Source organism: Mastomys coucha, unplaced genomic scaffold (genome assembly GCF_008632895.1).
Source record: "Mastomys coucha isolate ucsf_1 unplaced genomic scaffold, UCSF_Mcou_1 pScaffold14, whole genome shotgun sequence".
Taxonomy (NCBI): Eukaryota; Metazoa; Chordata; class Mammalia; order Rodentia; family Muridae; genus Mastomys; species Mastomys coucha.
Window position 1 is genome coordinate 48366278 of NW_022196896.1, and position 11413 is coordinate 48377690.

The 11413-nt window shown below is 44.3% G+C and overlaps 1 protein-coding gene across 5 annotated transcripts in view; it reads left to right on the forward strand.

Annotated features, from left to right (window-relative positions):
* Positions 1-5273, forward strand: part of Tfap2b (transcription factor AP-2 beta) — a 29698-nt gene extending 24425 nt beyond the window's left edge. For 2 of the 5 annotated variants that reach the window (XM_031366969.1, XM_031366967.1), the window contains 2 exons: positions 537-793; positions 3107-5273. In XM_031366969.1, coding sequence (XP_031222829.1) covers positions 537-793; positions 3107-3129 — 280 coding nt within the window. In that variant the 3' untranslated portion in view covers positions 3130-5273. Of the gene's footprint in view, positions 1-536 lie in introns of all 5 variants that reach the window. The other 3 variants (XM_031366968.1, XM_031366966.1, XR_004117827.1) reach the window with 2 other exon arrangements.
* The last annotated feature ends 6140 nt before the right edge of the window (positions 5274-11413 follow it).

Consider the following 11413-nt stretch of genomic DNA (forward strand, 5'->3'; position numbering starts at 1 on the left):
TCTCTCTCTCTCTCTCTCTCTCTCTCTCTCTCTCTCTCTCTCTCTCTCTCTCTCTCTCTCTGTGTGTGTGTGTGTGTGTGTGTGTGTGTGTGTGAGAGAGAGAGAGAGAGAGAGAGAGAGAGAGAGAGAGAGAGAGAGAGATTGGAAAGGCAGGCGGGAACAAGGGGAAATAATTGTTCAAAAGTGCCAAATAACAGCTGAACATTATTGTCTATTCAAAATCAAAAGCTAAAATGCCTAGCGAATTTCCTAAAGCAGAATACAGGTGGTCCCGGAGCAGAAAGGGAAAAATGGTAGGGGTGGTGGTGAGGTGGTGGGGTGGTGGGAGGGGTGCATTCCTCCTCTCACTGTGTTCCTTCTAGTCCCAGCTGCTGGGTGAGGAGGGAGCGCCCCGGGGAAAGAAACGGAGCGGAATCGCAAGATAGCCTTGCTGTCTTGAGACCCAAAGCCTCAGGGCTTGTGTGAGTGTCTGGTTTTCTAGGCGAGCGACCAGAACTCTTAGGGTGCTTTTGTCTTCTCCCCTCACCCCTCTGCAGGCAACTTTGTAAAGAATTTACGGATCTGCTGGCTCAGGACCGGACACCGATTGGAAACAGCCGGCCCAGTCCCATTCTGGAGCCGGGCATCCAAAGCTGTCTCACGCACTTCAGTCTCATCACGCACGGCTTCGGTGCCCCGGCCATTTGCGCTGCGCTCACGGCCCTGCAGAACTATCTCACCGAGGCGCTCAAAGGCATGGACAAGATGTTCTTGAACAACACCAGTAACAGGCACACGTCTGGGGAAGGCCCAGGTAGTAAAACTGGCGACAAGGAGGAGAAACACAGGAAATGAAAAAAAAAAAAAAAATTAAAGAGAAGGAAAATGTTTTAAATACAAAAGGAAAACAAAAAAATAAATTTAGCTTTAACATATTGGATTGGCTTTGGAAGAATTATAGTAGGTAGAATACACATACAATCAAAATTTAAAAAAGAAAGCTAAATAACTTAAAAAAATAAACTGAGGCATACAACGGAGCAACAAACCGGCTCTCGTGTCTATTTCAAGATACACGTGGAGACAACCGTCCGGATTTTCCACTTCGGTTCTTTCGAGTTTAGTAATACAGATAATAAAAGAAAACTATGAATCCCCCTTTTGGAAAATAAAACGTGAGACTAAACATGAGAACACGCTAACTTATTGGAAGAAAATTGGAGAAACGTTGGTGTCAATGCTTTTGAAAGCTGGTTGACTGAGACGCACGAACTTTAAAATTTTTAATTTTAATTATTATTATTATTATTTTGTAAGGAAACGCTCGCACTCCGCGCCCTCCATTTCTCCTCACTCTCTTCACCGCTGATCCCCTTTCTCCCCTCCTCACAGCGTTCCCGGGAACCTGCTGGGTGATCACGAGTGTGATTAGCTTTCTGACGTTAGCCCCTTTGGTATCCAGACCGCGCCTTGCGTTCCTAACTCCCCTGTGCCCAGCTCCCTCCTCCCCGTCACCCCCACCCCCGCCCCGGTGTGTTTAATTAGGGAAGCCAAGGGTGGGGGAGGGGGACAGGCGGAGGCTCTAGCTTTTGATCCGGGCTTGAGAGCCAAGGCTCCTGCGGCAGAGGAAACCGATAAGTTGATTCATCACGGTTCCTTTCAGAAAATGTTACTAGTTTCCCAGACGTGACAGCACCTGTTCACAGAGAATATTACATTTGTTATACTTGTGTCATCTAGAAGTATAGTTTAAAAAGAAAAGAAAGAAAAAAACAAAACATGAAAATTTTGATTAGTATGTAATTCCTTCGGAGGGGTATGTACCATTTACTCTCTTCTGTTTCCCAAAGCTTTACCCGCATGGTTTATGAGCTTCTTCAAAGAAGACTTGGGCTTCCTACACAATCTATAAGGTACTGAGAAAAAAAAAAAAAACCTGATCCTTTTTTTTAAAGTTAAAGCCTGCGTGTCAGATTCGGCAGGTTTTACTTCTTTAAAGAAGCTCAAAGAGAATCATTTAGGAAGTGGCCAGTGTTGGGGGAGAGCGGATTTGGATTTCTTGCTAACACACCTCAACGCGGGAATTCAGCAGGGGAGGGGCACTGCCGAATGCATTTTAAGGGAGTCAGGAAGGTGTCTTGCTTTGGAACCTATATTCTAACGGTATTGTCTTTTCTGGAAAAATGGATTCCATTTCCTTGGGCTCTTTGGGGACCGTTGTTTTAATGGGGAAAGGAGCATTATGATGTGATTAGGGAAGACAGTCAACAAACTACCATGACTCTGCTTTATGAATGAAACAGTTTTCCTTCTCAGACATACAGGTGTTTGGCACAAAATGGTGTACACACACACACACACACACACACACACACACCAAAAAGCACAAAGAAAAGGGAACGAACTTGTATTTCAGCTTTGAATTCCTGTCTAGGTTTATTGGGAATATTCCCAATGGATGACGTTCCATGCATTTAATGCATCTCTCTTCTCTTAGTCCAACTTTTTACTATACCCCATATTACCATAAAGTAAAACCCGCACCTTCAGCAAGACCAAGAAGTAGAGTATTTGATTGGTGCACACATTTAGTTTGGGTACACGTGGTTTTTTTTTTTTTTTTTTTTTTAACCACCTAGACCGGATCTTTATAAAATCCGTTGGGATATACATTCAAATGTTTTCCGTGATTTACAGACAGTCTCTTCCCCCAATAGTCTGGACTCTCAGTATTCCTATTTTGTTTCAATCCACTTTGAAGCAAGGGAAGGGGTTGAAGTTTTAGGGACCCTCTGCGGGCATTGCTCAAAGGATTTTATTTGAGGAAAAAGAGAGTCAGTGGGTTTGAGGTCCGTGAAGCTGGTAAAAAAAAATTGAGGTCAGGCAACATCTCTCCTATCTCTAGCTGCTTCTGAGCCTCATAGGTTTTCAGGACAAAGCCCTAGACAAACTAAAGGAAGTAGAAAGGGCAGGGAAAAAGACATTGTGTGAACTATAGACTCTCATCTCTCCTCAGTTTAGAAGCCCACCCCTTTGTCCGAGAGCCTGGACACTAGCATTAGTTGAATTCTGATTGCACAAGGCCCGAAGAAAACACATTCAAAAACATCGTCTCCTTTCCTTGCAGGGCAACGCGCCCCACGCGTGTGACATCGAGAGACGCGATGGATGCGCCTTGCTCTTACTGTGCAGGTCCTGGGAACATGTGGGCCCACTGAAACCCAGTGGTGTTGAGGACATAGAATCAGCAGCTGCTGGGGCCGCAAGCCGCAAAGGCCCTTCTTGCTCTCGGCCTCACCCTAAGGGCTAACTAAGGCAGCCGAGAAAGGCCGGTTCCCGAGTGGGTAAAGGGGCGGCGCCCCACTGGCTGCTGGGGGGTGGGATCCCAGAGCTCTGTAAAGCCCTTTTGCCCCAAGCGGTCACTCGGGGCCCTACTTTCAGAGACGTTGTAGCTTGGAAAAGTCCAAGGAATTTGAAACTTCCATGTGTTCTTTTATTGCCAGGGAGGAAACTGTCCACACCCTTACTCTCCCGAAGTGTGGACATGAAATAAGAACTGTCATTCTTGGGTAGGTAGGCTCCCTTAGACGCCCTGGTGTTCCTGTGAGCATCCCCGAAGGTGCAGCTAGATAGACCTGGCTTGAGCTCCCCCTCCCCCACCTCTGGGGTCGTCTTCTATTTCTGTTCTCTTTCTCTCTCACGTCGGACCTTTCTGCCCCCATGCTTTCCTTAGCCAAGCCCACTACATTTATCTGATAATTGAGTTATTAAAAGATTTGGTTTCCTTGGGTTTATAAATCAATAAACAGTAGGATTAACGCAAGAGTTTGCCTTTTAAGTCAAGGAAAACGTTTAAGGCCAGGCCCTTTGAGTTTTGTTTTCAAACCAAACAGGTGAGTTACAGTCCTACCCTCTACCCTGCATTCTGTATCTAGGCCTGAGTCCCCCCATCCCCCCCCCACTAAATATTCCAAAACAAACTAGCTAAAGACTGAAGAGGAAGCCTTTGGCTGTTGGAGTTCCCCCAGGTTCTTGGAGCCCCTTCTTTTTGAATCAAGCATTCTCCTACTTTTATTCTGTATCTCATGGATTCCCTCTCTAGAGACCTTTACCTTTCCTCCCAACTAGGAAGTAGCTTTCTTTTCTTCCTTTCACCGACTTCTCTTGCATTCCCCTCCCCTTCCCCACCCCGCCTTTTCCTCCCCACTTATGCCCCAAACCTACCTCTTCACCTTTAGCTTTCTCCACCCCCATTTTAAAGAGCTCAACAGGCTTTCGAAGATCCGACTTTTGTTGTCATTGGCCAAGGAACGTTCTCTTAAGCAATTATTTCATAGCCTATGGAAACTGGTTGAATGGAAAACCCCAGGCCCCCCACACACAACTTTTCTACACACTTCCTTCATGGTTACAATACCTTCCATAGTTAGAGTATTGATAGAATCCTGTACTTGTAATACATTCTTTGCGAAGGAACTGATGACCTTAAACCATCAGACACTGCCTCAAGAGCTCTGAGAAACAAGAGCTCCCCTCCTTTGCTGATGTATATTAAATTATTGGTAAAAGAAAAAGAGTATTGGAATTTGTTTTCTTTTAAAAAACAAAACAAAACAAAAAAAACCGAGTGAACACCATTTCTTCTTTAAATGCAAAAATTGATTCTCCTTTTGAGATGGCCTCTACTTCAGTACCATTTGTTTTGACCATCCAGTCAAGAGGTACCAGCTGCCTCTTCTCGAGAGCACTCTGGAGGGTACCCGTGTTAAGTTTGTATATATTTATTTATGCTTAATTTAATGGGAATGTGTAAATATGATGAGCAAGTAGTTTGGGATTATTTATCTGTGAATCCATACCTCTGTGAATGGGTGGTTTAAAAGAAAAAGGAACCGCTTGACCCTAGCTAGAATCCTACCTGAATTTTTCTGTTCTTTATAGACAAGCTGTTATGGTATTGGGTAGAAATTGGTTTTATTGTCCAGTGTTAATCTGACTTACATAAATAAAAAAGATTGTTGTGTTTTTGTTGTGTTCTCCTCTTCAGTTCCTTAAACATGGAGACTGTTTCATTCTACAGACAGAAAAGAGATATAGCAAAGAAGCACACCCCCCACTGAAGTACATACAGTGTTTTTTGTTACAACAGAAATACAATAAATTTTGCTTATCAGAAAAATGAACACTTGAACACTTTCGTTTCCAGTAGGAGGTGCTTTTTTTTTTAAACTTTAAAAACTTCAAATGGATACTAGTCCCAATCTTATTTGTAATAAAAGTTCATATTAACTGCATCTTATTGTTTGTTTTAACCTTAAAAGAAAAAAGGAGTGTTATATTTACTTCCTGGGTGACTAAAAGATCCTGAGTCCAAGACAAAGATGCTACAGTGGGTGGGGAATGGGCTAGGTGTTCCCAGGTGGTGTTGGTACATGTTGCAAAACTGGGTGTTGGCTCTTGCCCTTGGAGACATTTGTTCTTGGTATAAAACTGAAGTTAAGTGGTCCATTTCAGGATGGAATCTCTTGCTCTCTTCTTCAGTAAGGGTCTCTGCAAATAAATGATGGAAAAGCTCCCTTGGCCAAGAAGAGGATAGGGTTGTTTATGGCTTAAGATGCTGTTTCTTATTTTGGGTTCTGAGGCAGCAAGCTTTTCTCACTTGGGTTAATGGACTCTAATTTTGCCCTGTAAACTCCAGTGACTGAATGTCTCAATCTGTATTTTGTCCCAAGGTGGGAATATCTTCCTGGCGGCCAGGAAAGCAAAGTCATTCAAGATACTCTACAGTTTGTAAGAGTCACTGGCTCTCTTGGCACCACAGGCTTTATCTGTCTTTCCCTACAGGATCACTGCCTAACATAATCATAAAAAGCAGAAATAGCAACCAATACACAATACAGAAATGGTACCTCCTGAGCTCGGATTACACAAGAGTGTGTAACATATAGTTGATACTTGAGTAATTAATAGTATGTCTCTCATAAATTTTCCATTTTTCAAAGAAGCCTTGGTCATCTGTAGATTTTCCTATAGGGAAAAATAGAAGAACTGGAACAATCAGTTTTACTCGAGACTTTCTAGTTCTAGTATTATTAATTCAAAGGGAAAACTGTTTTTATGGGTAGAACTGTAAACAATGGACTCAAAAAAATAAAAGGAGAAGGGATAGGGGTCAGAGGGGGAAAGAAAGGACCCAAACAAAGCAAAACAAAACAGAAATCCCACAGGAAGTGTTGTTATGAGGGTGTGTGATCTATATAGCTTAAAAGAAAACTTATGAAAGTGCTTTAGTCTCTAGCTCAGTTGTGTTAACATTGGATTTCCCTTTCATTTGCTTTACAGAGTGTGGGGCTGGTTAGCACTGGTCAGGTAGAGAGTTGTGTTGCAGGTAATTTTTATTCTCTATGACAAGGTTTCCACAGCCAGGGAACACCAACCCTGGATAAAAAGACAACGAGTCTATTATCCTGCAGGCAAACTCTGGACCAGCATGACTCTCCCACCAGCTTTTGGTAAGAAGTCAATGACCTGTGTAAGCAGAACTCCAGATCTAGAGAGGCTATAACTGTGCGGAAAGGAATAGAGGGTGGGGGATGGGGGAATGGTTGGAAGCTGCAACCATCACTATGGCACAAGACCATAGAGGACATTAGGAAAGACTTCAAACCGAGCTCACAGGACTTTGACCTTGCCTGCAAGGGAATCTTAAGTGGCTCTAGAAGTGGAGTCCTTGCCCTCTCTCTGTGCCTGAAGCTGTCTAGAGCAGCCACAAAACTTACCTTCCCTCCCCTAAGCCATCACTGGCTTAAGGTCCTCATTAAGGTAGACGTTTAACAGTTTAGAAGTTTAAAATGCTTTTCTTTTCCGTATATGAAAACAACTGGTCCCTGGGGACCATCAGGCTGTTGATGGCTCTGTGGCTCTTCTCCTTTACAAGAAGGCCCGACAGCTTCCAGCCACCCTAGCTGCCTTTTGCGTTCAGCCCATGGTTGTCTGCCTTATTGAAGACTCAAAAATTAAACGTGCAGCGCACAAGTCCATTAATTTTAGCTTCCCATTAATCTATTTATAACGGAGCCAGCAGAGCTCTATAAATACGGTCCTATAAAATTGAAGTCTTTCCCATAAATCTTTCAAGTTGTTTATTTACATGTATTTCCTGGCCCTTTAATGGTCCTCCTGTAAACTCGGGGAAGACTCATGTGAACCCCACCCAGGACGGGCGTGTGCGCTCTCTTCTCTCCCTTCTCCCTGATCCTTCAAGGAGTCTGACATAGACGGAGAGGAGGGTAGGGTAGGGCGGAGAGGGCGAGATTCATTTTTCCTCCGTGACTTTGTTTCTTAGTTTCTATACTAAGCTCTCTCTCTCTCCATACTTCCCCATCACAAGCCTCATGTTGATTTATATCGTCATAAACAACATTCTTGCAACTGTATTTCCTCTCATAGCTTGGAGTGAGCTCCTTTTTCACGTTTCTGGCAGCCACTACTTTAAAAGCGGGCCTCATAAATAACCTCAAGGGCTCGCTCCAGAGATCCGTCAAATGTCTTTCGCCGTCCACTTTTCTAGTTTGGGTCTCTCCATGACTCTCCCCAAGGTCACCAATTGGGTTGGTGCAGCCCAATTGGCTTTCCCCCACCCCCCGGGTTGCCTACACGCCACCCCAACCATAACTGCAAAATTTAGAGACTGGGTACCAAAGAAGTACCCAGCGTTCTCAGAAGCGGCTGCAGGCGCGTGCTCTGCGTGCGCGCTCCTCAGCCTGCGTGGAGCCCGCGCACTGGACTCCCGCATCTGTGTGAGGACGCTCCTGGATGTTTGATTGGGTGTCACGGGCGCGCCCGCGCGCTCCCGCCTGCCCTTGCACGCGCACTCACACGCGTACAGACGCCGCAGCGCTCCAGGGCAGATCCCCAGCAGCCACAGGCAGGCTGGCCCGGTGCCTCTGCCAGAGCTTTTTCTCTTGCGCCACTTGGGGATCAATAGGCTCTAGCATTGCAAACTGCTGTGGCGTGGGCAGCACCCCTACAGGATTCCTTTCCTTCTCTACACTCCCCCCTCCCAGAGCTTCTTATGCAGCGATTGGGGAAGTAGTTTTGTCACCGAACTTTTAAGGCATTTGACTCTGGTACTAAGCGATCACCACCTACATGTTCTGAGCCTATTTGGTTCCTGTTTCTTCTCCGAAGGGCATACTGGAGCTGACTCAAGCTTAGAGGAGTGAGGAGGTCGTGGGAGTGAACGGTCACACCTGCTGCCCAGAGAGGCCTCTGCATAAAAACGCTCTTTAAATTTTAGAAAAGCCACATAATGGCTGATGGCCTTACCAAAGCGTGACCTGCCCAGGCCCACCAGTTAACGTTCCCCTGGCGTGCCTGCTTTCAGATATTAGCAGACACTTCAAGGATGTGGTTGTCAGATGCCATTTGCCAAGTCGTGCTCAGCAGCCATTAAGAAGGAGGAGGAAATAGTCATGGCATATAAGTAGAATATGTGATGGTGGCAACGGTGGGATGTCAGAATGTTTCCACTTGAGCAGACAAATGTCCCAAGTGATCTGAATGACAACAAGCCGGCGTGTGAGCAGTGGGGTCCACAGGGTTGGGGACAGGACATTCTCCGGGACTGTAGAGAGAATTATACTTTTAGGATGGAAACTTGTCCAAACTGGTCTACGACAGAGACTGGCTTGTGTGTTCAAGGCCTGCTAAGCTGGAGGTTCGGAGCCCTGGAATCTGACATCCCAGTTCTCAATTAGCACCTCAGAGCACAAAAGGGCTGATGGCTATTCAGGTGGGCAGAATGCAACCTGTAATCGAATTTCTAAGGAAACGAATACACAGGACGTATTTAAACAAACAAACAAACAAACCTTGTAAATTGCTTTTTCCTTGCAGGTAGCAAGCCATTAGAAACAGAAAAAAAAGCAAGCATAAAACCAAACCAACTTCAGTCTGCTCCCATCAAACAAATGCAAAAGAAACTTTTTTTTTTTTGTGACCGTGTTAACTTGGAGACTAAAGTATCAAGCTTTGACTAGGATAAACTGGGTATAAATATTATTCGGGATAGGTGGCTTTGCCAGGTGACCAGATGAGAGACATGCCCTGGAGATTGCAGTTCAGGTTGTTTTCCCCTGCAGCTGCATGTGACACATGAACTCAGTCTTGAAACTGTAGATCCGGAGTAAACATGGAGCAGGCATGACAAAGCAATGTTTACCCAAGTGAATTTTCTTTGTCCTGACAGGGCCATGTGTTAAAGCTATTTTTTTGTTTTGTTTTGTTTTGTTCTTTTAACATTTCTTCCTTTTCCTTGTTTTCTTCTTCCTCCTTTTTTACTTCTTATTTATTTATTTATATTTTTGAGACAGGGTATCCCTGGCTATTCTGGAATTCTCTCTGTGAACCAAAGTGGCCTTGAACTCAGGAATCTGCCTGTCTCTGCCCACTTCATGTTTAAATTTTTTATACTTTAACTCTCTTTCTTTGTTGGTAGGATTCTTGTAGTTATGAATTCCTAAAGATAGGGTACTTTCAAGGGTGAGGCAGATTCAAGACTGACTCTGCTGGCTCATACCTTTTCCCCCTGACTTTTAGGGACACGGGATAATGAGCAACAGGCAGAAAGAAGCCCAGCTAACAAAATTGGCTCACTGGTGAGTCACTTGCTTTTATATTTTACTTAAATATTCCTTTCTTTTTTGAATGATAGGGCCAGTCAAGACAATAGAGCTACATAATCCAAGGAGGATCAAACTGATCTGGGTCCTCGTGACCTTTTACCCTTCCTTTAATTCTCAATACTGAACATCTGTGTTTCGTGGCCAGTGTCTGAAAGTAATAAAGACAATTAGAGCATTTCATTTTTTTTCCCCCTTGGCAAGGGGTTGGGTGCTAGTGCAGAGGTTAAATATCTGTGGATGGCACAGCTTTGTAGGCTGAATCTAGAGGAGTACCATCCGCTGAGCCTTCCCCTTTACGGACCCCAGGAGTGGAAAGAAGGGGGTTGGTTATGTGCAAAACCACAGACAGGTTTTGTCTCTCCTTTCCGTGTTTTATTAGTTAGTGGACTTATTTATCTGTTTTAAAAACCTTCACCTGTCACTTCTGCATCAGGGAAAGAAGAGAAGACAGCATTTAGCCTTCTCCTGGCCAGTTTTGAGTTTACTTCCCAAGCCCCTAAAGACCTTCTCACTTTCACAACAACTTCGTGAGGCACACATCTCTTTCTTCTCTCTCAACACAACCCCAAACCAAAGCAATGTTAACTACCTGGCCAGTATAATACTCACCTACCACATGCTAATCGATTTATTGAAATGGATTTAACTCTTCAGTATGTAAAACTAAAAAGTTCACTAATCTTGAGCCAATTTGAAAGGGTCAAAGATCTGAAAGAATGAGATATTCCAGGAGATAACCAATTAGAGAAATTTATGTCCAAAACAAATGTGGAGACTGAAAAAGCCCCACATTTTCTCAGTACATGTTGTCCTTACAGCACTCAGCTGAGTTCTTTTGATGATCCAAAGCTTGCTTCTTATGAAGGGCACATGTCTGATCTTCGAGGAGCCAAGCTGCTCCGTTAGGAAAGGACGGCACTATTGGACGGTCTAAAAAGTCACGGCTCCAGCAGAAACAGAACGAAATATCAGTGGCTGTAGTTATAAATCTCTAGAATCTCAGTTGCAGGGAGGCGTCTTTCTTAATGAAGGACATTTGAAAAAGTCACCTTAATTTGTAGAAGTGGGCGTGTCTGAGAACCCGAGCCTGGAGCCTGGAAATGAGCACCAAGTTTTCCTATCACCTGGTTACTGGATGGTTGCCTTGCATGTTGCCATTCTAATGTGTACACAAAAACAAGCATTTGCAGTTGAATAGTTGAATGGTTCTATTTCTAATCACATATGCGCATAAGCACACAAAGGAGACTGTTTTCACTCATCATTTCCTCTTGATGTTAAACATGTGTTGGGAATTTTGGACTTCTGACTTCTCCAGATCATATTTGTGACTTTGTTCTTACGCATGAAGATTAGAAACCTACAAGGTGATAACTAGGTTATTCTTCCTCTCTCCCCCACCCTGTTAATAACTCTGTCCTTCCTTTCCTCTCCCCCATTGACTGCCCCCCCCCACCCCCAGCATTCTGTCAAGCAATAGGCTGTAAAATAGTTATCCAGACCAGCAGCCAGGCAAGTGCCGTTTGAGAGTAATTTCTGCCCCAAGCATTTAGCCTAGGGCAAAGCAAGCGTGCTCTCTAACTGATCAACCTGGATATTTCATTATTCATTAATTTACTGTTTAACCAAATCCCACTCATTATCAGAGGCAACGCTTGGCAGAGCCCAGTGAACAGTAGCAGTTGGTGTCAGGCGTGGAGAATTGGCCCATTTGATCCTAGGCTGTTTTATTATTCAACACCACTGAC